This window comes from Capra hircus, chromosome 10 (assembly GCF_001704415.2).
Source record: "Capra hircus breed San Clemente chromosome 10, ASM170441v1, whole genome shotgun sequence".
In the NCBI taxonomy this organism is placed as follows: Eukaryota; Metazoa; Chordata; class Mammalia; order Artiodactyla; family Bovidae; genus Capra; species Capra hircus.
In genome coordinates, this window is record NC_030817.1 from 37,806,682 (window position 1) to 37,834,617 (window position 27,936).

At 45.1% G+C, this 27,936-nt stretch overlaps 1 protein-coding gene across 1 annotated transcript in view; it reads left to right on the top strand.

The window, feature by feature from the left end:
• SORD (sorbitol dehydrogenase) overlaps positions 1,807-27,936 on the top strand; it is a 31,808-nt gene continuing 5,678 nt past the window's right edge. The window contains exons 1-7 of the mRNA XM_005685826.3: positions 1,807-2,010; positions 12,202-12,235; positions 15,742-15,906; positions 17,783-17,942; positions 23,395-23,513; positions 26,450-26,515; positions 27,464-27,639. Coding sequence (XP_005685883.2) covers positions 1,948-2,010; positions 12,202-12,235; positions 15,742-15,906; positions 17,783-17,942; positions 23,395-23,513; positions 26,450-26,515; positions 27,464-27,639 — 783 coding nt within the window. The 5' untranslated portion in view covers positions 1,807-1,947. The remainder of the gene's footprint in view (positions 2,011-12,201; positions 12,236-15,741; positions 15,907-17,782; positions 17,943-23,394; positions 23,514-26,449; positions 26,516-27,463; positions 27,640-27,936) is intronic.

A 27,936-nucleotide genomic window follows, 5' to 3' on the forward strand; every position in this document is an offset into this window, starting at 1 on the left:
TCTGCAACAAAAGAAGCCACTGCAATGAGAAGCCCACTCACCACAGCTAGAGAGTAGTCCCTGCACAACTAGAGAAGTCCCCACCACAACTAGAGAAAGCCAACGCAAAAGCAAGGAAGACCCAGCACAGCCAAAAAACAAAAAGTATCTCTCCTGCCCTGCCAGATCTCCTGGTCTTCAGCCAACAACCTTCAAGAGAGTTTCAAAGTACTATTGCTCAGGAGAAAACAAATACCACTCCAAGTGTGGCAGTTGTGTCATTATTTTAGTGACTTTTGGTTCTGATGTTCTGTTTTCTTAAAACTCAAGAAGGGTCTACTTCAAGTAGCTTTCAGCTCTTAAACCATTCCTGAGGCTTTCTCCATCTTCAGCTTTACTCATTGGAAAAACCTTCTGGGAGACTGTGATGAAATGCTACAAGGCAAGCAGGTGAAGCTGAGTTTTAAATTCAGGTGCCAGAGGGAAGGCAAGCAACCCCTAGTTAGTCATCTCTCTACGGCCTGTTCAGCAGAGTGCAGGAGCAGCCTGGGGAACCAGCCAAGCACAGCCAAACCTTGTGGGAGGCGTCTCAAAGCAAAAACATGACTGACTCTGTAAGTCCCCTACAAAATCCATCCCACTGCCTTGTTATACCTTGTAATACTTCCCCCCCCCCCCCGCCCCAACATACACACTTCCCTTGTGCCATTATTGGCATTCCAAAGTCTGATCCATGTTCATCATCAAATATTCTTTTTTGAGCTCCTTCATTGTATAGACCAGTTTACCAGGTTGTGTTTAAGAAATGAGGCCTTAGCCCCAGTGGGTTTCCAGTACATCTGAGGAAGGGATGATTACTAGTGAAAAGACAGGCCATGCCCCATATGTGAGGCACGGAGTAGGTGCCACACTGAGACATTGTCAAGAAATAAGGTGCTGGGGAAAGTGTCCAGGAGTAGGTGAAAGGATCTGGTAGAGTGTCTGGAGGAGGAAAGGGTGTAGGGAATGAAATCCATACACTGTCTTCAAAGTCTTCAAAGCACGGTGGGGTCTTTGCAGACTTAGGCCTTCCCAGAGGGCAACTCTCTCCCCTTAGAGTTAAACTTTCGTTTCTTGAAGGGGAGAGAGGCTTAAAGGAAGAATTTGGGGAGAAATCCTGCTTCTAATATAAAAAGCAGAGCTGGGTAAGAGAAAGGGACTCACAGATTCCCTTGCATGGCTTCTTTACACCGGTGCATCAGGCCCACAGGGGGATGCACCATTTCATTCACTCACTTCTGGTGCCAGGCACTTTGCTGCATTCTGGGGACATGCGACCAACATAGACACTGCATCCGGGCAGCACCTGTTCTCCACTTGTAGACCATTGGCTACCTGCAGCCTCAGCATTCTCAATGCTAATAATACAGACCCTAAGGCCTCAGTTGAGACTAGACTTACTGTATCAAAATCCCTGTGCTGGTCCTGAGAAACCGCCCCACACTGCCCATCCTCATTACTCCGCAGCTAAAGCTTGAGAACTCTGGTCTGAGGGGTACTGCCTCTGCAGACTACTTTCAGGGCAGACTGGTCGCCTTGGATGTGAGGCAGACCAACTGTGCACTGCAGGTGGAGCTGGGTTGGTCTCCTTCACCCCTCCCCACCCCCTGCCTACCTCCCCCTATCCCTTCCTTACCCCCTCCCTTCACTCTCTAACCTTCTTCACACCCTCCCCCGACCCGCTCCCCCTCCCCCCCCGCCCCCGGCTAGCCCTGGGGAAGGCTAGCCCTGGAAGACTAGCCCCGCCCCTCTCCGCTAGCCCCGCCCTGGCTGTCAGGGACAAGGAGGCCCCGCCCCGGGCCGGGCGCGCGCTCCCAGTCAAAGCCCAGCCTCCCGCCCCTCACCCCCAACCCTCCGAGGGGCCGCCAACCAAACCACCTCACAAGCTGCGGACAGCGGCCCCGACCCGAGAGGGAGAGAGCGACAGACATGGCGGCGGCCAAGCCCGAGAACCTCTCCTTGGTGGTGCACGGACCCGGAGACTTGCGCTTGGTAAAACTGGATCGGGAGTGGGAAGACTAGCCTGTTCCTGCCCTACTCGCCTCCAAGCCCATCCGCGGTCTCCGCTTGCCAATTCCAGCGCGGTGCGGGCCCCACACTGCGCGTCCTGGCCGGGCGATCGAGCTGGTTACCATGTTGGGGGGAGGGGGACAGTTGGCCGTTCGTTATAAGGTGCTGTGAGCAGGGTTCTTGTAGCGTACCTCCCGGAACCTAGCCCCGTGGCCGGCACGTGGCCAGAGCCCAGGAAGGTTGCAAAATGATTGAAGCCCTCTCCCTCCTTTGCCAGCTTCGGATTCATAGTCCTGCCCCTTGTCACTGCATTTTGCAGAAGTGATATCAGACTGGCTGCCTCATTTAGGACACGTGCTGGGCTTCTTTTCTGGGTAGACAGTGCAGGCAGAAAGGAGAGTCAGAGACATTTAAAAGCTGTGGAACTCGTATTTAATCTTTCTTGCTTGGGGCTGATCACACACCCTTTGCAGGATTATCATGATCAGCAGAATTCCTAGCACCTAATAGATACTCCGAAAGTGCCAGCTTCTTCCACGTTTAGTGCCAGCACATCTCCATCTCCAGGACTCCTGGTGTTTGCCGTGCCTGTGCCAAGTTTCTGGATCTTGATAGTCTTCATGTCTCCAAACCGCCTTTCCTCCTTACCTCTCTTAGTCCACAGTTGGTTTATGTTTCAGCCATTTTCCTTCCCATTCCTTCTCCCTGGTCCCTTTAAGAGCAATATGTATGTGGTTCCTCCACCCCAGACCCTGCCTCTGCTCCCTGGCTCATGGGACCAAAGTTCTGGGAGCTGCGGAGTCAGCCCTGTAGTTGTGCCAGGGCTCCTTTGACAAAGTCCGTCTCAAATGGGCGTGGGCAGTTGGTATGTGGGACGGGTCCTGTGCCAGGCATCTCTCCTATTCCCTAGCACTTCCTTCCCCCTCAGAGAGAACATACACCAGGATCTAAATTGGAGAGACTTGGAAAATTATCCAGCTTTAGTCAAGTAGTCAAGTAGTTCTTGACTATTTGATAATTTGTGGTTTCTCTCCCCATAGAATGCAAACAGATTGAGTTTGGCAGCAATTTCAGAGTTCATGGACTTCCTTTACTGCCCCTCCATAGCTCCTCTAGAGGTCTGTGGACCCCAGAATGCCTGCCCAGAGCCAACTCAGTTGAGGGAAGTGCCATCCCCAAGGTGACAGGCTTCATTAGTTAGCAGAGCCCAGAAAGACCCAGTTTCAGACTCTTATTCCAGTGCTCTTTCTACTCCCCATGGAGCCTCCAGCCAAGATCCTGAATTAAAGTGACACTGTTAGTTTTTATTGCTGCAAACACCAGATGGTATTATGAAGAAAGGAAAGTGGTACAGCTATACACAGCTTACAGAGTGATCTCAAACTCAGCCCTGCATCCTACAGACATTTACTGGATAAGAGGAACCCTGCTGTGTGCCATACACTGGGCTGGGGGCTCAGAGAGGAGGAGGAGGACACAGCCCTGACACCCAAGCTGCTCTAGACACTCACTAACGGTACAAGTGTGAGGGCTTTGCTGGAGGCCACAGGGAGTAAAGGCCTCACAGGGGCCTTTAGCCCAGGGAAGAGGCCCTAGAGGAGATGGATGCTACTTGAGGATGGAAACTAGGGGACATTCAGGCAAGTGGAAAAGCAAGTACAAACTAAGGGCAGTACAAAATTGCGTGTCCTCTTTTCTGGTCTTAGAAATATGTGATATACCAAATGCTCAGGCTTCCCAGGTGGCGCCAGTGGTAAAGAACCCCCCTGCCAGGGCAGGAGACATAAGAGACATGGGTTCAATCCTGGGTCAGGAAGCTTCCCTGGAGGAGAGCATGGCAACCCACTCTAGTATTCTTGCTTGGAGAATCCCCATGGACAGAGGAGCCTGGCGGGCTATAGTCCATAAGGTTGCAGAGAGGCAGACACAAATGACGCAGCTTATCACACAGGCACTGAATGACCAGGGCCTGCCTTAAGGAAACTCAGTGTACCTAATAATAAGCAGAACTGTAATTACAACCCCAGGCTCTCCTTTGCCTTAATTCCTAAACTCAGGCTCTCCCACTGCTCAGCCAGACTGTTTACGTGGCTCTGTAGAACTAAGTATTGAACATAGAAGAGGGTGGGGAGGCTCACCTAAAATTGTTTTTATCAACTGTGCCTTAGAATCCACCCACTGCCCAAATTAGGGGCTGGAATGGGGTGAATGTATCTGAAAGAGATGAGAATGTGATAGGCTAAAGAATGTAGCCTGTGGTGGTAGGGTTGGTACACTCACAGGGTGAAAGGCTTCAGGGTGGATTCAGGAAGACCCCAACTCTTGGAGGTGATGGGGTTCATTTACTGGACAAAAGACAGTAGATTAAAATGATAAGTTTGGTTTGAATTTAAGATGTCTCTGGGACAGGACATTTTGGTGTCTCTGAGAACCTCCCAGCTTCCTCTGTCCATGGTATTCTCCAGGCAGGAATACTGGAGTGAGTTGCCATTTCCTTCTCTAAACACTGGCAACCTAACACAGACCCTTCTGGCCCTTGGCACTCCCTCCTGAGCATGCGTGTCCCCCAGCACCTCCATAGGGAGCCAACTGGTGGGATATCTCTGCCCTTGCACCCCCTTCCTTAAAGCAGATAGGCTAAGTGGTTTGGGGTTGAGTTGGGAGTAGACATCTCAGCGGCCACTTGAAACTTGTGGCCTGCCTACCAGGAAGGAAACCTGATACCCAGCCTTCCTCTAACCTGCCTATGAAAAAGGCAAGATTCCCTTTTCTTTGGGCTTCCCTGGTGGCTCAGAGGTTAAAGCGTCTGCCTGGAATGCAGGAGACCCCGGTTCTATCCCTGGGTCGGGAAGATCCCCTGGAGAAAGAAATGGCAACCCACTCCAGTACTCTTGCCTGGAGAATCCCATGGAGGGAGGAGCCTGGTAGGCTACAGTCCATGGGGTCCCAAAGAGTTGGACACGACTGAACGACTTCACTTTCTTTCACTATTAGGTAACTAGTGATCACCACAGTCACAGCAAGGGAGGAGTCAGTGCTCCTTGGCCTGAGGACTTGGGCCTGCACTGTGGTTTGGACTCTGGGGCATTTGTAAGTTGGGTGGTAAATCATAGTGGGAATGTGTACACGTATATACACTGAGAGATTGTGGGTTTCTTTATAATTCCTTATAATGAGGACTTAGGACTTTCACTCCTTCACTCTTCCTTACCCCCAGCATTTTAAATAGAGAACATGTGGGCTTGAAAGAAACAATGCAAGAGATGACCAAGCTGATGCACAGAGACACACAGCTTATCAGCAAACACTCAGCCCGCTCAGGTCCTCTTCAAATGGAGACAGTAATGAGATCACAAGCCAAGTAGGGGCCAGAGTGGCCAGCAGCTCTACTGCTTCTGGTTGTGTGACTTGCCAGATTACTTTCCATTTCAATTTCCTGGCTTTATAATGGGGATGATAGTAGTACTCACCTCTGACCTATGTGAGAATTAGATAGCATTGAAGAGCAAGAAATTTTCCTATACCCTTCTAGGTTCTTCTGGCTGGTCTGAGATAGGACCTTGACATGAGATAGGAGAAAACCAAACAAAATTTTATTAAATATGCATACATGAGAGAGACCCAGGACAACTGAGAAACTTGCCAAAATGGTCAAAGCCCTCACCTTGAATACCATCTACAACTAAAGAGAAAAGAAGATGTTGAGGGTGGGGAGACTCATTTATGGGAGGTTGCCAGGGAAAGCTCAGAAAACAAGGGTAAGGTTGTTATACAGATTTAAGTCATTGCCTTCCCCACTGACGAGTTTCGAGAGATTTGGTCATCTTCCTCTATTTGGTACATTGAGGGAGACACCCTTATAAATGGAGATTTTCCTTACAAATGTGTCAGTTGGGTTTTCAGAACTTATTCAAAAATAACCAGCTTAAAATAACTAATATGCCCAAGAGACATATTTTGGGATGGCAAATTCTGCTCCCTTACAGAATTCTTTCTCTGAATTATTATTTCATGGAGTTGGGATGTGAAATAGTCTAATTAGTTTTTCCCCGAAGAAGCTATTTGAGGGAAGTTATTTAAATAGTTTGTGTTTCCCAAACTTTCTGAGATAAAAGACCAATTTAGTTTTGTTTCCAATTGGTCATGGATCAATATGTTTGTATCACTGCATTTGGATATTGCAGCAATGTCAAAATGCTGTAAACATCTCTAAATGCCCCTGCCAATAATTTCTGTACATATTGCATCACCTATCAGCAGCAGTCCATCGACCATGCTGAGAACACGCATCTCCCTTATTCTTGCCGACCACCTCTTTCAGATTTCAGGCAGGAGCCTGGGGACAGGGAAAACAAGAACAGCACAGCCCCCACCTGGTGGAGGGGATGTAGGCAGATTTTTTTGTTTTATGATTAGCTGTATGAAGAGAGAACTAGTTAAGGGAAAATAATCATTTCAGAGCGATGGGTTGATGTTGTTTAATATTAAAGGGCAGAGAAAATAGTGCATTGGCATCAAGTTTAAACATTAATCAGAGTACCATGAAGATATTTCTTAGTTTTTGCTCTGTGAGGAAATGTATTATATCTGATGTCCAAAGAATTCCTTTGAATCTATAATGATATTTTATAAACAGAGATAATTCTGAGTCTATAATACACATTCAAGGGGTCCCTTTCTTGCATATACACTTTGCTGTTAAGATTTTGGTTAAGGAGGAGAGGATTGTAGAAAGAGGGGAGTATGAACACACGGCAGCTGGGGTAATTCTAAATGTCAGGTCTCTCCCCCTGATTTTGCTACCAGTAGGCTGAGCTGCCTGCTTCTATAGGATTAAATTAAAGGGCCCCCAAAGGCTTTAAGGAACAGCTGGGCTAAACTGGGAGATTACTGTGAGTGAGGAAACGGAGGGTGGAGGGTGCTTAACCCTTTAATACCTGAGCTAGACTTATCAGTCAGAGGCAGATGAAGCTGAATCTAAAACTCCTTCAGAAAACAGGAAAATGGGGTAGTAGCAAATAGGCCAAAGAAATAACTCCTTTCTTTTTTATCTTAATTATGTTCCAACAATAAAACAAAACAAAACCAGATAACAACAGGCAACTAGATCCAGCAAATACTGCCATCTGCGCCAACAGATCCCATGGAAGGGCAGTGCCAAAGGCCAAATGCAAAAGGCCAGGAAGTACAAAGCCAACATTTTCCCCTAAAAGCAGGAGGAGCAGTATACGATACCACAAACAGACTTTAACACTTTATGTTATAAATCCTAGCACTACTAAGAGACCTGGTAAAAGTAACCCTGTTCTGGTAGGAACACTAGAATTATGGGTGGGTGTGGGGTAAATTTCTTTCAAAATTGCATGACAGAGAAATTAAGGAGAAATGTATACTCATATAGAACATTGATGTCCATTTCATAAGTCTTTTAGTGTGGCTGTTAAAGCTAGTAGTTTTCCCCAAACCAGATTTACATGAAGAACATTAATTATTGGAGAAAATATGGTCAGATTTTGTGAAGTGATATTCAGCTCAGTAATTTTTTAGAAATGTTAATGTTCGGTTACCTAGACCTGAACACAATGAGCACTTAACCAGTCAATAAAGAACCACCTAATAGGTTCATGTGTAGTTATGTCCATTCGTTTTGACTCAGGAGGAATTTTTTTAGTTTATCACTGCTGAGAATCTTTTAACCATCATGTATGGATTCAATTGTAGGTGCTATGGAAGCTCAGGAGATGAAGGGTGGTGGGGATAGAGAAGGGTTTTTTTGCAGGAGGTGATTGTTTCTCTCCATGTTCATGATTCATCCGTGCCAGTCCCAGGGGTACAACCATCTACTGGACAACCCCACCTCGATGTCCCTGACACTGTAACCTCTACACATCCAAACCTCAAATCTCCCTGAGTTCCCACAGGAATTAGGAAGTCATTCCAGGTGACTCCCTTCCCCTCACTTCTCACCTCCTGTGGGATCTCAAGGAAGGAGAAAGGGGATTGACCAGTGGAGAAATGGCCCCCTTGAGGTGAGGGAGTGAGTGTGGGGTGGTTTGGAAGTTGCAGGAGGCTTGCAAGAAGGTAAATAGCCTGCAAAATGAGAGGGTTTAGGATTTTGCAGGGCCACTGGTCACTTTAAATGAATTTGCAATTTAGGAAGATTGTTATCGGCAGAAGACTGGTTGGAGCCAAGAGAGCCTGGGCTGGAGGCTGGAGACCGGCTCAGTGAACTTTGCGAGAATGTCTGACCCTTCTACTTTGACCTCAAGTTTGCCAGGACCAGTGCCGGCTAGAACAAAGCCTCTTAGGATAAAGTGGCCAAATGGAATACCTTTGAATTTTCCTCATACCCTCAAAACACCCTTCAAGCCCTCAGGGGAGGGGGAAAACTGAGGAGTGAGGGAAGCAAAAATAAGATTGTCTGCTCTGGTCTCCTTAAGGGTGCAGGGCAGCCAGCCAGCAGGTTGATAGGAGGCCTGGCAGGTAGAGCAGGTGGCAGAGGTGGGCTGCAAGGACCTGGGGAGAGAATGGCCGCTTTCTCCCAGCCATGCCTGTTGCCCTTACTCTGAGGCAGGGGGCACGGTCTTTACACTCAACTGTTAGAATCAAGCCTAAAAAATGCTGGAATCCTACTTGACTTTTCTCCTAAATTCCAGCCTTTTCAGAAGCAGTCATGTTCTGAATATTGACATGAGAAACAAGAGAAATACAACTTTTCCCCAAAATAGTTTTAAAAGTTGGCCTTTCAAAAGAAAAAGGACACAATTGTCTACAGCTGGTTCAACCATGTTGTGAGCTGATTTTACAGAAAGGATTTTGATTTTATTTCTTTTGTAATAAGAGCTAACATATACTACCAGTCAGGCACTCTTTTTTTTTTTTTTTTTTTAATTTCTCTTTGGCTGAGCTGCACAGCTAGTGAGATCTTAGTTCCCCAACCAGGGACTGAACCCAGGCTCTTGGCAGAGAGAGTTTGGAGCCAGTGGACTACTGAGGAATTCCCAAGGGCTCTCTCTTTTATGATTATCTTCATTAGACGGAGGAAGAAGATTGAAAGTACAACAACGTTATGTAACTGCCCCAAGGACACACAGCTCCTGGAGGGGAACCTGTGTTTCAACACAGACAGGTGATTCCAGAGTCATGTTGGCTGGAGGAGGGGGAGGGCATTTTCTCCTAATTTCTCCTCATCTTGAGACCACTGCTACCATCCAGGCAAGACGTACTCAGATGGACAACTGGAAGTTGAGGAAAGGAGGCCAATAGGGCATATTCAGGGAATATATATTTAAGCTAATTTGAGAAAATATATTTAGGAAAGGCAAGATAACATTTAGGATGTGAGATTCCCCTGAGATGATTCTGTGTTCCCACAGAGTTCTTCCCAAAGTATTTACATGATTTATTTGTGGTGGTGGAGGAGGAGGAAGACCTGAAGGGCATAGAAGGAACTCAAAGTGAAAATGCTGTAAAACACAAATAACTCAGTAAAGAATGTTACTCAACTCCTCTCTATCCCCTGGTTACTATCACTCACAGAAAGATAAGAAATCCTGTTCAAGGGACTTTGAATATGCGTGATGACAAACCTTTGGGAATGAAGAAAGGGGCTAGGGGGTTAAAAGTGAAATTATGAGGTCTCAGAGGAGCTAAGAAATTTTGATACATGAGAAATAGGATAAACGAATATCACCACCGTAATATGAGACAGAAAAGGAGATTAAGTAAACAGGATTTAGCCAACATCATACCAAGGAACCAACCATAAATGAAAAGCAAGATTTTTTTTTAATAACCATGCTGTAATAACTTTTGAAAACATTGTGAGCCCTGCAGCCATGCTTAGGATAATATTTACAATCTTAAGGCCTGATCTTAACATGGTCTTGTGCTCGGGTGGCATGCCTCCTGCAGAGAAGAGAGAGGAGAGCCAAACTGAGCTGTAAGAGTCTTTAGACTCAGCAAGAAAGAGAACAGAAAAAGACAGATGGTTTTCAGGGACTGGTATTTAAGTTCCCCATGTCTGTTCTGCACTAAGGAAAAAACAGGTTATTGACACAGCACCCTCTAGTGTCCAGGAGAGACACTGCAGCTTTGCCCATGTGGTAAGACCAAAGTTGGTGAGCTCTGTTAACTCCCAGTTACAATAGCAATCTGTGGTGACCCAAGGGCAACTTGGTGCTCCTAACTGTTGCTTTCAGGTTGGATCTTACCATCTTTCCATCCAAAATTCCCAGTGCCTGGAAAGTTGCTACTAGCATCTTTAGGGGGTTGTGGGGGTAGGGGATGGGTGGGAATGGGGAGAGTGAAATTACATGTTTGAAATAAAAAGCCTTACTTAGTCTTAGTTTCATTTTAGCATGTAATTTAAATTTTCATTCCGTATAACAGAAACATAACCTTACACAGCAGTCCCTGATGCTATATGTCAGATGTGGGACCAGCAACTTTGAGAAAGATTTTGGTGACAGCCAGCTATCCGGAGTTGCCTGTTTCTAGATGGCTTTCTTCCCTCCCTCCCTTCTCTCCTCCTCTCCTTTCCTCTTTTCCTTCCAAATGTATTAAAAGGTGAAAAAACTGCCTCCTGTCCCCACATCATGCTACTTTGGGTGCAGCTCCATCATTTACTACCTTATTGTTACTATGAACAGACGGCCAAATCTCCCTGTTCCTCAACCTCATCATACCGAAAATGGGATGATAATAAAGGCATTACACAGGCTTGTTCTGGGATGAGCTGAGATGATGCATGAGCAGCACTTAGCATAGCACCTGACACAAAGACGTTGGTCAGTGTTAACTAATGAGCATGAGAATTAACCCTTTGAAAAAAAAAAAAAGAATTAACCCTTTGATCTTTTGATTCACTGGAGACAGGGAGTTCAAATAAGCGTTGAACTGTTACAACAGAAAAGGGTGGTAATCTTGGATGAGCAAGAACCTCAGACTTTCTGTGGAAATACTGTTATGGAGAGTGAATATTTAACAGGTACCAAGCCTCCCCAGGTTTGGGGCAGAGCGCTGTGTCTGGTGCCAGAGATTGAAGGCATAGTCTTTGGCAACAAGGTTCTTATCATGTTAGCAAAATAGTGCTAGGATTATTTATTGCTCCCATAAAGGCATCTGGGGGAGGCTTTGTGAAGGAGGCAAGCTTTGAGCCATGCTTCCTTCTAGAGCACTCACCACTGGGCCCAGTTCCAAAATTCTCATCATCTTATTGCTCCTTACATCACCCCTAGAGGAGAAAAGGCAAATTCCACTTTGAGGGTGGAATGGATGCCATGAGGCAGGCTTGGGAGTCAGACACACCTGGGATTAGACCTGGTTTGTCCATTCTGGCCCTATGACCTTGATCAGGTTTTTTTAACTTGCTAGTCAGGTTTCCCATCTGCAAGTGGTGGGCCATGTGCCATGATGTACGTAAAGCCCAGTAGACTGTCTGGCACATGGTATGTCCAGTGAACGGTTTATTTGTATCCCTTCTCCCTCTTCTTGCTTGGCTGCCTTCAAAGAATTAATAAAATGAACATTTGGATTTGGCCACTCACTGTCCTTCCACCTTGTCATTAGGAACTTCCTAGCTAGTTGGCAGTGGGAAAAAAGCCTGGTAAATTATCATTATCCTCATCATAAAGAGCTGTGAACATCAGATTGGTTTTTAACCCAGTGAGCATGTGCAAAATGCAGGTCCTCTGTGTCCCCCAAAACTAAAACTCCATGTGGGAGGTTTTGAAAGAGTAACAAGCGTTGGTCTGTGCACTGATGTGAGTGAGCTGAGCACACACCATTTCCAATGTGTCCAGAGACAAAAGCCTTCCTGTGCAACTGCTGGAAACGCTTCATCCTTTCCCAGTACAAGTTCACCAGACCAAATAAAACTATGTAAGAATGTATTATCCACATCCCACATTAGAGACCCAGAAGTATCCTTCCTGCCAGGGTGTGCAAGCTGTATACTTTTTCTTGGTCCGTGGCACATTTCACCAGCGGGCTGGGTGAGGTCAGCAGCTGGAGTCAGCAGGATTCAGGATAACCCCTCCGACATCTAGCCAGCAGCAGAATGGTGTGAATCTGTGTTAATTATAAGAAGAAATATTTGAATGAAACTTTGAAATGTTCGTAAGGTAAAGTTGTTGTACATGCTAAATTATTTTTCTATTTTGTTTCCTTTAGGAAAACTATCCTATCCCTGAACCAGGCCCAAACGGTAGGTCCATGGAATATTCAACTTGTCTTTTATTGTTTCCTGCTGTTTACCCTGGAGACACACGTTCGCTGCCCCTTTCTCCCTCTTTTCCTACTGTTTGTTACTAAAAAACCTCCATTAAAAACCAGAGGGATGGGTTGGGGAGGGAGATAGGAGGATTCAGGATGGGGGTACACATGGGCACCTGTGACTGACTCATGTCAGTATATGGCAAAAACCATCACGATATTGTAAAGTAATTATCCTCCAATTAAAGTAATTAATTTAAAGAAAGCTATGCTTTTGTTAGGCTTTTAACCTAGTTCTATTGTCAACAGTATGACTAGATAGATTCAATCTGGCTGCTACACGAAATAAAAGAAACAGTGATAGAGGAGTTACCATATCAAATTGCTGACTTGTCCCAGAGAATCTGACATAAAATTCTTCAGGTTATGGACAAAGGTAGAATTGTCCCTCTTTTGAACTAATGACTGAATTAGGTTACTCTCTCCTCTATAAACTGCCATTTGGGTGGCCAGATCATGTCCTAATGCTAACCCAAACTTTGGAAAGACATGAGTCTATAGATCGTAATCTTGTAAATACAAAAGGGAACGTCCAGGACAGTCTCCAAAGACCAGGCCGTTCTCTCCAGTGGGAGTGGGAGGAGCTGCACGGAGCCCTTCCCTACTACCCTAATCAAACAGGAGCAGAAAGTGGCTGAGCACACTGGGCCAGGGTTCCTGCCACCTTTGCTCCATTCCTTCTGGCCAAACCTGCCCAGCCGAGCTGACCCGCACATTTCCCGGGGTGATATCTCTACCTGGGGAAGTCATGCCACCCTCCTAGCTGTGGCAGCTTCCAACTGACAGTTTCCCAATTCCTTTCAGCCCTGGGGTCCCACAGCAGGAAGTGAGGCAGGTGGCAAGGGGCAAAGTATCTATAGATCACTCATCCCATACCCAGCCACTCGGGTCTCTTTCTGTCCTTGATGAGTTGGGTGCATGCTTCCCTGCCTCACCCCAGAACTGTAGCTTCTGTGTGAACATCAGACTGAAGGCAGCTTTCCTGGAGGCTCTGGAGTTTTGTTACTCAAACGTCAATTGGGTTACTGATTTATAGCAATAAGAAGACAGATAATAGCTGTTTCTATCGATGTTAAGCAAGTAATGTATATTTAAGGCTCAAGTGTATCTACTGAGATATGATATTCAGAGAAGTGAAAGGGCAGTTCATTGTGCTCTGAAAAGTTGGTGTGGATTCCAGAGGTGGCTAAAATAAAAGAAAGAAAAGGGTTGTTCTGGACCCAAAGGATCCTTTTCAGTTTCTCTCTGCAGCATTCTGCTCTCACTTTCTTATCCCTTGCCACCCTTGAGTTGAAAAGGGAAATGATGGTAAATTTCAGCTAGCGTTCTAGCATCTCAAATGTAATCTCATGTTATAAATTGCTAACTTCAAGAGAGGAAACTCCGAGATAATTTTAATGACTCAAATGACTTTTCCCTACCTTTGATCTCAGGATGTGCCCTGCCACTTCTTACTCTGTTCACCAAGGACGAGGAAGTTTCTACAGAGTCACACCTGGTGGATCTCCCGTGGTTTGTGACAGGGTAGTGTGTAAGACATCCGAGTGCAGAGCACAGCTCTGGTTTCTTTGTCTTTCTAGGGCAGAGCTTTTTCTCAGGGAGATACTTTGTAATGTGGTAAACTCAGTCACACTAGGCCAGTAATCCTTTAGGATTTATTTCAGCAAAGGGGCACAGTTCAATCGTTTTAAACTTGGAAAACTGACAACAACAATATCACCAAATCTCACTATATTCAAACCTGTGAAGGAGAAATGCCAGTTAAAATCTTTGGATGGTTTAAATTAAAGCTGCACTTTTGAGCAAAACAAGCATGAAGAGCTCAGCCTGATAGCACACAAAGTATTGCCAAGCCTGAATCGTACCAACCTCCTTCTCACGATAGATAAGAATCAGGCAGGCATGCTCAGTCGCTAAGTTGTGTTGGACTCTTTGCAACCCCATGGACTGTAGCCCACCAGGCTCCTCTGTCCATGGGATTTCCTAGGCAAGAATATTGGAGTGGGTTGCCATTTCCTATTCCAGGGGATCTTCCCAGCCCAGAGATCAAACCCACATCTGCATCTCCAAATTGGCAGGCGAGTTCTTTATCACTGAGGCACCACCTGGGAAACTCAAGAATCAAGCATAGCATATTAATTGTCTGGAAACAGTTATCTCCTCAAAAAACAGTGTTTTTTTTTCCCTCTTACGTGGTTGACACACTTCTTCCTACTAATACCTTTTATTTGGTGTATTAGAGTTCTCCAGGGAAATAGAACTGAGAGACATTATTATTTATATTTATATTAGCTTTATTATATATAGAGAAACAGAGACAGAGGAGCTGCCTAGTCTGAAATCGGTAGGAATAACCAGCAGGCTGAAAATTCAGGTAAGTCTTGAGGAGAATTCCATCTCCTTCAGGAAACCTCAGACTTTTTTAAGGCCTTCAATTGATTGGAGAAGGTTTATCCACATTGTAGAGCATAATCTGCTTTACTCAAAATATACTGGTTTTAATGTTTGTTTCATTAAAGTCTTATATAATTTACACATAGCATTATATTAGCTTCAGGTGAACATGATGATTTGATATCTGTATATACTGTGAAGTGACACCACAATGTCTAGTTAACATCTGTCGTCGCAAATAGCTATTGTACAGTTTTAAGATCTTTTCTCTCAGCAACTTTGAAATATGCAACACAGTATTATAAATATAGTCACCGTTCTGTACATTACCTCCCCAGACATTAATATTTATTTTATAAGGAGAAGTTTGTTCCCTTTGACCCTCTTCGCCCATTTCACCCACCTTCCACTCCTTGCCTCTGGCAACCACCAATCCATTTTCTGTATCTGTGAGTTTGGTAGGGTTTTGTTTTGGTTTTAGATTCTGCATGTAAGTGAAATCATATGGTATTTGTCTTTCTCTGACTTATTTCACTTAGCATAACGCCCTCAAGGTCCATTCATGTTGTTGCAAATGGCAAGATTTCCTTTTTTAATGGCCGAATAATATTCCATTGTATATATAACGCCACATTTTCTTTGTCCATTCCTCCATCAGTGGACACTTAGATTGTTTCCATAACTTGACTATTGTAAATAATACTGCAGTGAACATGGATGTGCTTAAATGTTAATCACATCTTAAAAGCAACTTCCCAGCAACATCTAGCGTTTGACCAAACAGCTGGGCACCATAGCCAAGCCAAGCTGATGCACAGAATTAGCCCTCACATGCAGTTATTTTGCTGTTTGGTTTCTTGCCAAGCTTTCTTGCCTTGTAAGACTTAGTCAAGCTGCTTTTTAGCTTGTTTTCCTCTGTGATCTAAGTTTTATACCTGACCTTGAAACCAAATCCTCTCATTTGTCCAGAGGAAAAACACCTCAGAGAGATAGAGGGGTCCTTCGCTTCCTCACTTGTTTTCTCCTTCTCCTTTCTCTTATCAGAGGTGCTTCTGAAGATGCATTCTGTTGGAATTTGTGGCTCAGATGTCCATTACTGGCAGCACGGTCGAATTGGAGATTTTGTTGTGAAAAAGCCAATGGTGCTGGGGCATGAAGCTTCAGGAACAGTTGTGAAAGTGGGATCATTGGTCAGGCACCTACAACCAGGTCAGCAAAGCCCTTTTGCCAATGGATTTGTTTATTCATTCAGCACATATATTTCTGTGTGATTTTTCAGGGCCAGGCCTCTGGTAAACACTGGGGACACAGCAGTGAATGAGACAGTCTCAATCTCTACATACTTGGATCTTGCACAGGGGAAGGCAACTAGGACAGACAGTTAATTAATCAAAATTGTGTTGAGGGCAGCAGAGAATACAGGGTGTGATCAGTGTATACTATTCTCCAGAATGCTGGCTCATCGGAGGAAGAGACAATTAATTCAACACCTGAAGACAAGTAAGAAATAAGCCAGGTAAAGGGGAGGGGAAGATGTTGCAGCCACAGGAACCACAGAATATCTCTACATGCTGAGAACCAGGGCCTTCCATGCAGCATTGATTGTATTGGATGGCTTGGAAACCATCAGTATTTTTTTGTTGCTATAGTTTAGTCACTAAGTTGTATCTGACTTTGACTCCATGGACTGTAGCCTGCCAGGCTCCTCTGTCCATGGGATTTTCCAGGCAAGATTCCTAGAGTGGGTTGTCATTCCCTTCTTTAGGGGATCTTCCTGATCCCGGGATCGAGTCCAAGTCTACTTGGCAGGTAGATTCTTTATCACTGAGCTACCTGGGAATTTGCTTAATTCAGGAGGAATTCTCAGCTACGGCAGATTGTGATGTTCCCAAATGCAGTGAATTAAATCCAAGCTGTCTTGTAACAACCAGCTGTGGCTTTAACCTTCTTTTCCTGGTGGGACCGCCTCATAGCCTGGAAACAACAGATTCTCTCTGGGAAGGAGAGAGTTCTCAGGAGGTGTCATCCTGTGTTAGTTACCAGGCCCTCTGAGCCTGGCTGCACCAGAAGGGATCCACTAGCTCTGAAGAAGCTAGGTACGTGTCTGCATTTTGTCAGCATCTAAATTTTACCTTAACAAGATACCATAAACAAGTATTGAACTGTAGTTATGATATGCAAGCTGCAGTTTAATGATATCAAGCTGAGTGATATGTACTTGTATGTGCAGCCTACTTTGAAATGCATTCGAAAAGAAGGTGGATTGATGGGTGGAAGAGAGAGAGATAGATGGGGTGGATATGTGATAAAATCAATGTAGCTAAATGTTAATTGAAGAAGTAAGTAGAGAACATCTGGGTGTTCATCATACAGTTCTTTCAACTTTGCTGTATGTTTTTCAACTCATGGGATATGTCCTATGACTTTGTTGTATGTTTGAAATTTTTCATACTAAGAAGTTGGAAGAGCCAGTCTAAGGCTGGGTTTCACAGTGGACGTAGTGAGGCAGGGAGTAGAAGTACAGTAGAGCCGGCTGTTCACAAGCCTTAGCGTTTCTCTGATGTAGAGTCTGGAGCCTCTACGGGTCATTTGCCTTAGTGGTTCTACTAAGCAGGAATCAGTTATTGTCTAGGAGACTGGACACAAGATGTGCCATCGTTATGGCTCCTGTCAGCATGTTATCAAAACAGGGAAGAAAAAACTGCAAATTCCACATGCTAGTTACCTCTTTTGCAGCAGTTTGAGATGGGAACAAACCCTGGCTTGTTGGGACTAGTTGTGTTTCCTAAGCTGGGAGGTAGCTATGGAACTGGAGGACTTATCCCAAGAGTTGAAAAAAGGGCAGGCAGGCCAAACTATCCTGTGGAGAAGTGGACTGTTGTTCATTTTCTTCCAGAGTGTGTGTGCTGCTTTTGGTATTTGCTTTGGAGACACTAACAGGCTGGGCTTTCCTGGACTACCCTGGGTCCCCAGTGGGGAGGGAGGCTCATTCGGCCAGATCCCCCTGCTGTCATCTACCTGTGAGCACGTGACTCTTAACAGCATCTCTGCCCTTCTGTTTGTTTGTATGTTTGTTTTCCTCCAGGTGATCGTGTGGCCATCGAGCCTGGTGCTCCTCGAGAAACTGATGAGTTCTGCAAGATTGGCCGATACAATCTGTCACCTACCATCTTCTTCTGCGCCACGCCCCCCGATGATGGGAACCTCTGCCGGTTCTACAAGCACAATGCTAACTTCTGCTACAAGTCAGTGCCCAGGGCCCAGCCACGGCACCTGGGACCTCTTCCCTGCTGTTTTTTGGTGTTCTTTCTTCTAGTTTCCCACAGTGGTTTGTTCCTTCTTTTACGCTCGTAATTCCAGACATTAAGCATTCTCTCGGCAGGCCTGCCTTTCTTGGATGCATTGAAGACAGGTCACCTGACTAGGGCTAGGACTGACCCTCAATGCTTAGATTTAGTCGTTCAGTCTAACTTTCCCTCAAGTAGAGCAATAATAGAAAATCATTGCTGAAATCGGTCACTCCTCTCCAGCCATCTTGGAGGTGACTTATTGGGATTGTCCTCTGTTATTGGTTTCCACTGCAGCTATAACAGAGATATCTTGTAACAGTAGGAACCTTAGCAACTACTGTGGCATAGAGCCACAGGGCATGACCTTTGGGATCCTGGATCCACTCACTCCTAGTGAGTGACTTTGTGGAAATGAACCTTCTTCACTTCAGTCTCTTTAACCACCCGGAGGTTAAATACAACCATGTGTGTAAAGACACAATGATCGTTATTACCTGCCTGGCCTTGTGCTATGAAGTTCTCTGCATGGCTTATTTGACTTCCATAAGAGTGATGGTGAGGTGGACCCCAGGATTATGTGAGAATTAGCAGAGGCGGGAGAAGGCTGATTAGCTTGGCCCCAGAACAGAGCTAGAAGTCCAGACAGGGTGGCTGTGATTCTCAGGCTCTTGCCCCGTCCTCACTATCCTAGTTCAGCTTTCAAAGTGATTGGGGAACTTACGTCTGGCAGAAACAGAGTGCTGTACCTCTGCACAGGCCTGGCCATGGCTCTGGGGTGCTGGTGTGCTACTTTCCTTCTCAGCCGGCCAGGCGCGTTCTCCGCACCCCAGCCTGGCCCCAGCGGTGGCTCTTTTGGCCAAGATGGGGCTTGTCCAGTGGAGCCCAGGCACTCGTCACAGGGGCAGTCTGACAGATCTGAGTTTTCTAGTGCCTACTGGAAGCCTTGAGAGGAGTCACAGGCCAGGGACCTCATGAGTTTAAGTTGGCACTCGAGGAGGGAACAAATTACAAGGGCAGAGTCTGCCTTTGAGCAAGTGGTTCCTAAACCAGCCCACCTTTCCTGGGCCCTTTCCAAGTCAAGGTGCCCGACAGGATTTTCGTGGAAGGCAGAAGAGCATAGTGATAAAGCTTGAGACTAACCACTGATCTCTGCTATTTGCCAACTGTGTGACCTGGGGCAAGTTAAACTTTGTAATCTCAATCTTCTAGATGGTGAAATGGAAATAATAGCATCGATATGATGAAATGCATAGAATTAATACATTTTAGTGCATTAATTCAATGGGAAAAGCATATCAGGTACTCAACATGAGGCCTGGCGCATAATAGGAGCTCAGTAAACAGTGCCATGACTGCGTCATAGCTGTGGCCTTATGTCTGGGGGATGGTACCAGGATAGGCCTGAAAAGGAGCCTTGCACTGGGAATGGGGAGCAGGCGTTGTAGGGAGAGGTGGGGAAGGAAGTGTTCTGGTCGGCAATGGCAGTGGGAGGGCTGTGGAGGGCCTTGAGGGGACACACTACCCCCACGTCTCTTCCTCTCCAAGGGTACTTTCTGTCTGTGTCCCCAGCCTAGCCCTGGGTCCACACCCTCTTCTCTTGTTTCTCTTTGTGTGGATTTGTACACCACCACAGCTTCTTAATTTTCCTACCTACCTTATTTTCTATCTTCCTGCTTCCCCCTTGGCTTTTTGATCATTCTTTAACCTTTGCCTATTCCCTGAATCCCACTGTGAAAACCTCCAAGTTGCCTTGTCATTTTCTGGTGTTTCAGTTCAATTCATTCGCTCAGTCATGTCTAGCTCTTTGCGACCCCAGGGACCACAGCACACCAGGCTTCCCTGTCCATCAACAATTCCCAGACATTTTAAAACTCATGTCCATTGAGTCGGTGATGCCATCCAACCAACTCATCCTCTTTCGTCCCTTCTCCTCCCGCCTTCAGTCTTTCCCAGAATCAAGATCTTTTCAAATGAGTCAGCTCTTCGTATCAGGTAGCCAAAGTATTGGAGTTTCAGCTTCAACATCAGTCCTTCCAATGAATATTCAGGACTGATTTTCTTTAGGATGGACTGGTTGGATCTTCTTGCAGTCCAAGAGACTCTCAAGAGTCTTCTCCAACACCACAGGTCAAAAGCATCAGTTCTTTGCCACTCAGCTTTCTTTATGGTCCAACTCTCACATCCATACATGACTACTGGAAAATCATAGCTTTGACTAGACGGACCTTAGTCGGCAAAGTAATGTCTCTGCTTTTTAATATGCTGTCTAGATTGGTCATAACTTTTCTTCCAAGGAGTAAGCATCTTTTAATTTCATGGCTGCAGTCACCATCTGCAGTGATTTTGGAGCCCCCCAAAATAAAGTCTGACACTGTTTCCACTGTTTCCCCATCTATTTGCCATGAAGTGATGGGACCAGATGCCATGATCTTCGTTTTCTGAATGTTGAGCTTTAAGCCAACTTTTTCACTCTCCTCTGTTGTTTAGAAAATCATGAACAGTTGGAGTTGGGAAGGAACTCATCCCCTTTCCCTCAGCTTTCACTGAATAAGGCTGGGGAAGGAGGACCAGCTGCTCTTCCCAGGTCTGTGAAAAGGGCTGCTTCCAGGACTCTGGCTCTGACTGTGTGTGATAAGGCAACATCTCCCTTGTCAGTGGAATAATCTCCCACAGGATAATCCTTTCTCATCTCCATCTCCAATCCCATTTCTCTGTGGTTTGTTTTTTTTTTTAATTGGCTGCTTTGAGTCTTTGTTACTGTGCATGGGCTTTGTCTAGTTGTGGAAAGTGGGAGCTACTCGCCAGTTTCCAGGTGTGAGCTTCTAGTTGCAGTGGCTTTTCTTGTTGTGGAGCACAGTAGTTGTGGCCTGGTGGGCTCAATATTTGCGGATCATGGGCCCTAGAGCTCAGGCTCAGTAGTTGTAGTTCACAGGCTTAGCCGCTCCGAGGGATGTGGGATCTTCCTGGACGAGGGATCGAACCAGTGTCCCTTGTATTGCAAGGCGGATTCTTAACCACTGGACCACCAGGGAAGCCCCTCCCCTTGGTATTCTTATGTCACAGGGAAGTCAGAGTGAGGATGAGAAGAGCACACAGTTCCTGACCACAGGCTACGCTCACTTTAGTCCCAGTACCAGCTTTGAGCGAGGCCCAGATGTGATGAGGCAGGACTGTTGGAGAGAGTTGTGTGTGTGACTTGGGGTCTCTGAGAGAGTTTGCAAGTCAATATTTCTCTTCAGAGTTTTTTCCTTAATATTGAATTGATGGGATAGATTCAGCGGGTAGAGGGATGATGACAATGAGAGCAGAATGGATTGGGGTGGGGGAAGTGGTGTAAGAGAAGCAGAGGGGAGGGGAGAAAGAAGGGGTTGTGAGCACCAGTCAGGCTGAATGTAGACCTTGTTATTTATCTTGTGGAGGGTTGTGAACAGAAGGATCATGGAGATGAGCCCATGCTTTGGCTTCCACTTATTTCTTTTTGGAATTTGAGGGATTTCATGTTCTTGCATGTAGAGGTTTTGGGAGCGTTGAATAAGTACTAGGCAGTGAGGAACTAGCAAAAGTTAACTACAAAACTGCTTGTGCCAAAAGGCAGCTGATGTGGGACAGGCAGGGGATATAAAATCAGGAGATCTGGATTCAAGTTCTTCCTTTCTTGCTCACTAGGCTTGTAATCTGGGGTAGGTCTTTTAATGTCTTCTGGCTTCAGTTCAGTTCAGTCGCTCAGTAGTGTCAGACTCTTTGGGACCCCAGGGACTGCAGCACGCCAGACCTCCCTGTCCATCACTAACTCCCGGAGTTTTTTCAAACTCATGTCCATTGAGTTGGTGATGCCATCCAGTCATCTCATCTGCTGTCGTCCCCTTCTCCTTCTGCCTTCAATCTTTTCCAATGAGTCAGTTCTTCGCATCAGGTGGCCAAAGCATTAGAGTTTCAGTTTCAACATCAGTCCTTCCAATGAATATTTAGGGCTGATTTCCTTTAGGATAGACTGGTTGGATCTCCTTGCAGTCCAAGGGACTCTCAAGAGTCTTCTCCAACACCACAGGTCAAAAACATCAGTTCTTTGGCACTCAGCTTTCTTTATGGTCCAACTCTCACATCCATACATGACTACTGGAAAATCATAACTTTGACTAGATGGACCTTTGTTGGCAAAGTAATGTCTCTGCTTTTTAATATGCTGTCTAGGTTGGTCATAACTTTTCTTCCAAGGAGCAAGCGTCTTTCAATTTCATGGCTTCAGTCAGTTCTGCTTCTGTAGAATAAAAAACAAAGCCTGCCCTGGAATTCCCTGGCAGTCCAGTGGTTAGGCTTTCACTGCTGAGGGCCTGGGTTTAATCCCTGTTCACAGCCAATGGCTCAGTGGGTAAAGAATCCACCTGCAGTGGAGGAGACACAGGAGACTCGGATTCAGTCCCTGAGTCTGGAAGATCCCCTGGAGAAGAAAATGGCAACCCCTCCAGTATTCTTGCCTGAAAAATCTTATGGACAGTGGAGCCTGGTGGGCTACAGTCCATGGGGTCACAAAGAGTCAGACACTACTGAGCAACTAAGAATGCATGGGGAACCAAGATCCTGCAAGCTGCCAAAAAAAGAAAAAACTAACAAAGCCTGCCCTTCCTGCTTGACAAGGTCATGCTAAGGATTAAATGAGATAATGGAGGAGAAAGCTCTCTAATCTGTAAAGCATTATGCAAATATTTGCTGTCTTCATAAGTGGTATGGTGAAAAGGGTCAAGATGCCAGTAGACAGGGAAGTGAAAGCCAAGAACCCAGTGACGAAGGTGACACAGCATTTAATCTGCTATGTGGAGACAGGCCCTTACCAGTCCAGAGACAGCCAGGCAGCTGCTGCTAGCACATGTGGTTCTTTTGGAGCATGTAATATGGGGGACGATGTACAGAGTGATGTCAGCTTCTAATCACTGTTTTGCAAAGCTGCTGATAGTCTGGGTTATTTGCTAAAATGAAACCAGAAAGGCTATAAGTTTGAGAAGCAGATGAAATGCTGGGATGTGGTTAAGTTAAACCCTTGTGCAATGAACTCGTTTATTAAAGACAGCCACACTGCACCTTATCTTGGATGGCATTTTCAGAGGGAGGCAGTATGATATGGGCTCTGGAATCAGACGTACCTGGTTTCCAATTTAAACCCTTTAAGATTCTCAGTACTCCCTGATTTTGAACTTTTGGAGCAAGTCATTCAATCCTCCAAAGCTTGCTTTCCTTGTCTGTAAAGTGGGAGTGATAATGTCTACACAGAACTGTTCTGAAGATTTATAAGAGTGAATATATGTAAATTGCTTTGCACTTTTGCTCAGCATATAAATAAAAGCTCAGTAAATATTAGCTATTGTTATTATTGTTAACCTAGAGGCACTGAGTATGTTGAATGACTCCTCAGGCTTCCTGACAATGTCACCTTTGAGGAAGGGGCCCTGATTGAGCCACTGTCTGTGGGGATCCATGCCTGCCGGCGAGCTGGAGTCACCCTGGGGAACAAGGTCCTTGTGTGTGGAGCTGGTAAGAAACAGATACCACTGTGGTTATGAGTTCATTAAAGGGGAATGTGAGACCCCTCTGCCATCTCCTCCCTACTCCAAGGGCTGAAATAGATTCTTGAATCTCTCTGGTTAGGGAGGATTAAAGTTTGCCATTCCTTCAAAGAGTGCAATTTGGGATTATTTTTCAACCCTTGACAGGAAACTAGGGAAATATTTTTGGGATTAAAGGGAAGGGTATCTTTTGGAGCTTTCAGATCATCCCAGAGAACTGGTATCCTGGTCTTTCAAGAATGAGATGGCTACTACTTAGGACCAGCAGGAGTGAGTCCCAACCCATGGGGAGCCAGCACTCTGCCCACATAGGCTTACAGCTAGCTCCTTCTTCCTCCTCTGCTTCCACCCAGCTGAACAAACCTGGCAACCTCAGATTGAATCATCTAGGCTTCTAACTGCTTCAGGTGACCCTACAAAAACATGCTTCACTCCTTGTGGGTGTGATCTAGTGTAGACTTTTTTTATATTATTAAGGTTTAACTGACGTATAACATTTTATTAGTCTCAGGTGTGTAATATAGTGATTTTAATATTTGTGTATATTGCAAAATGATCACCACAGTAAGTCTAGTCAACATCTATCACCACATATAGTTATAAAATTTTTTTTCTCATGGTGAGAACTTTAAAATATGTTCTTTCAACAGCTTTCATATATGCAATACAGTATTATTAAATATAGTCACCATGCTGTACATTCGATAACCAGGACTTATTTATTTTGTAACTGAAAGTTTGTACCTTTTGACCCTCTTCATCCATTTCTTCACTGCCACCACTACCTCTGGCAATCCAGTCTAGTCTCCATAACTATGAGCTCAGGGTTTTTATGGCTGAATAATATCCCATTGTGTGTGTGTGTGTGTGTGTGTGTGTGTGTGTGTACACACCACATTTTCTCTGTCTGTTCATCCACTGATGAACACTTAGATGGTTTCCATGTCTTGGCTGTTATAAATAATACTGTAGTGGTTATGGGAGTAGAGATACATTGTGAGTTAGTGCTTTTGTTTTCTTTGGATAAAATTCCACTTCTGAGCAGAAGTAGAATTGTCAGAACACATGGAAGTTCTATTTTTAATTTAATCTCCATACTGTTTTTCCATAGTGTTTGGACTGGTTTACATTCCCAACCAACAAATGCATAAGGTTTTCCTCTTCTCCATATTCCCCCTGACACCTGTTACTTGTGTTTTTGACAAAAGCCATGCTGACAGATGTGCAGGGATATCTCTTTGTAATACTGATTTGAATTTCTCTGATTTTTGATGTTGAGCATCTTTTCATGTTTATGTTGCCCATCTGTATATATTCTTTGGAAACATTCTAGTCATATTCTCTGCCCATTTTTAAATTGGATTGTTTTTCTGCTGTTAAGTTGGGTAAGTTCTTTATATTTTTGGAGATTAATACCTGTATCAAATATATGATTTGCCAATATTTTTCTCCCACTCAACAAGTTGCTCTTTTCATTTTGTTGATGTTTCCTTTGTTATGCAGAAGTTTTTTAGTTTGATATGGTCCCAGTTGTTTATTTTTTATTTTCATTTTTTTTGCCACACTGTGCAGCTCGCAGTATCTTAGTTCCCTGATCAAAGACTGAACCTGGGCCCTTGGCAGTGAAAACGTGGAGTCCTAACCACTGGACTGCCAGGGAATTCCCCACTTTGTTTATTTTTGCTTTTACTGCCATTGTTTTTGCTGTCAAATCCAAAAACTCATCAAGACTGATGTCAAGATGCTTGCTACCTATGTTTTCTTTTAGGAGTTTTAGGGTTTCAGGTCTTATGTTCAAGTCATTAATCCATTTTGAGTTAATCCTTATACACTTTGTGATTGGTTTTCTTTGGCAGGGCCAAATAAGTGACTGCAGGGCTTCCTATGAGGGGTGATGGGTGTAGAACAGATGTGCCTCAATGAGCCAAGCAGACTGTAGGATCCAGGCGACAGATTTTTTCTTTTTAATCTGCATAAGTAATACATTTTTGCCTTAGAAAAAGAAATTAAATTATCCATACCATGCCTGCCCACATGTGAACAAACACACACAAAAATTCACTGATGGCGTCATCAGCCTGAGAGGACCATTGGTAAGAATTTGATGTAGAATCTTTCAGTTTTGTTTTTGTTTGTTTTATTCATGAGATCATTCTAAATGATCATGCTTCATTTTACCTACAAAAACATTAATATATTATGAACATTTTTCTATGTCAATAGATAAGAGTTAGATGACATATATATATATATATATATATATTTTTTTTTTTTTTTTTTTTGCCACACCACATGGCTTGTGGGATCTTAGGTTGTTGACCAGTGATCAGACCCATGCCATTGGCAGAGAAAGCACAGAGGCCTAACAGTTGGACCTCCAGGGAATTCCTCTCCTTAATAACTGTATAGTATCCTGCTGTAGTTTACTTAACCCGTTTGTTGCTTATTTCCCAGTGTTTTGCTTCCTGGGCAAACTCACTAACTCACTTTTGGAGTGTCCAAAAAGCAGAGCCTCAGAGGTATTCTGCATAACTTTATTTGTGATCTGGTTTTTGTGTTAAACCTAGAACACCAAAACGGGGAAGCCAACCTAGGACATCCTGACAGGGGCTCCTCAGTGGGCACCTTAAAGGATACGTCTCACCCTGGGGAGACATGAGGGGTTCTGAAAAGGCAGGTGGGGGGCAAGAGAACAGGAGCCCAGCACTGGGAGTAGGTTCCAGGTAGAGAACAAGCACTCATGTGTCCATTTACTCATGCACTCAACAAAGAGTTGTTAAGGTCTCACTGTACATCAGGGACTGGAGCAGAGATGCTAGAGATACAGTTCCTGTCCCTGGCCTGGACAAGGGGGAGAGGTGGTGTTTGATATTTCAAAATTGTCTATTTGCTCTTTTTTTCCAGGGCCAATTGGACTGGTTAATTTGCTTGCAGCCAAGGCAATGGGTGCAGCTCAAGTGGTGGTGACTGGTAAGTTTTTCTTAAGAAAACCACTGATAAGCTTTTCTTCTTTCTAAATCTTCTTAAGGTGGGAGCAGCTGGGCCTACAGTTTTGAGGCAGGGGCATGAAACCTGTTTCCTTCCTGGAGTACTGGGTTTTTAGAGAGGCTCCTGCTCCTTTCTTCTGGGTTCCAGGGGATGACCAAGTCAGGGCTCAGGAGGAGACTCTTTTGAAGCTTCTGGGAGAGGGTGGCTACTGCAGAGAAAAGAACCTGGCTCTTTATATGTGAACCTCAGATACTTATACTGCCCATTTGATCCTAAGAAGAGACTCAGCCCTTGTTTGACCAAACTCAGAGGGGGTGTGTGTGTGTGTGTGAGTGTGTGAGTGTGTATGTGATGTGAAATTAGTTGGGTGTGTGATATGTTTATAAGAAGATGTTTATGTTTGAGATATGTGATATGAGCGAGAGACATGAGTGTGTATGTGTGAGGAGAGGTTATCTGACAACATATGTGTGTGTGAGTGTGGAGCAGTGTGGTGTAAACTGAAGCTGTGTGTATGTGTGTGGAGAAGGCATCTGTGAGAGGTGTGTATGTATGTGTGTAACGTATCTGAGAGTGTGTGGGTGAATGTGTAGAGTTGTGTGCTGTATGGGGTGTTGTGGATATTTTAAGGGAATGGGGTGCAGAAGGGTGTCACTGTGTGTTTTGTGTGAGGAGGTGAGAGAGTGTATGTGTAGCTGTGGAGAGCTATGTGGTAGGTATGGGGGTATATGGGGATATAGAAGGGTGTGCATATTTGAGAAGTTATCGAGAGATTGTGTGTGAGGGTGTGTGTGTTCAGAGAATGTATGTGTTGGGCTCAGCCACACCACTACACAGAGCTTCCTTGCCATCAGAATCTGCATCTTCATTTTTGCTCCCTAATCCACCGTCCAGTTTCTTAGTTTGAAAGAAACTTTTGTTCAACTGTAGATCTGTCAGCCTCTCGGTTGTCTAAAGCCAAGGAAGTCGGGGCTGATTTCATCCTCCAGATCTCCAACGAGAGCCCTCAGGAAATAGCCAAGAAAGTGGAAGGCCTGCTGGGCAGCAAGCCAGAAGTCACAATTGAGTGCACAGGGGTGGAGACCTCCATCCAGGCCGGCATCTATGTGAGTAGGGATAAAGTGAAAGTGTTAAGTCAGTCATGTCCGACTCTTTGCAACCCAGTGGACTGCAGCCCACCAGACTCCTCTGTCCATGGGATTTCCCAGGCAAGAATACTGGAGTGGGTTGCCAGCCCCTTCTCCAGGGACTTTTCCTGACCCAGGGATCGAATCCAGGTCTGCCACATTGCAGACAGCTTCTTTACCATTTGAGCCATCAGGCCCAGTAGAAATAAGGGTAGCTGAAGCTGGTGGGCAGCTTCGAGTAAGCAGCCCAGGGTGGTGAACCAGTAGAAGGCACGC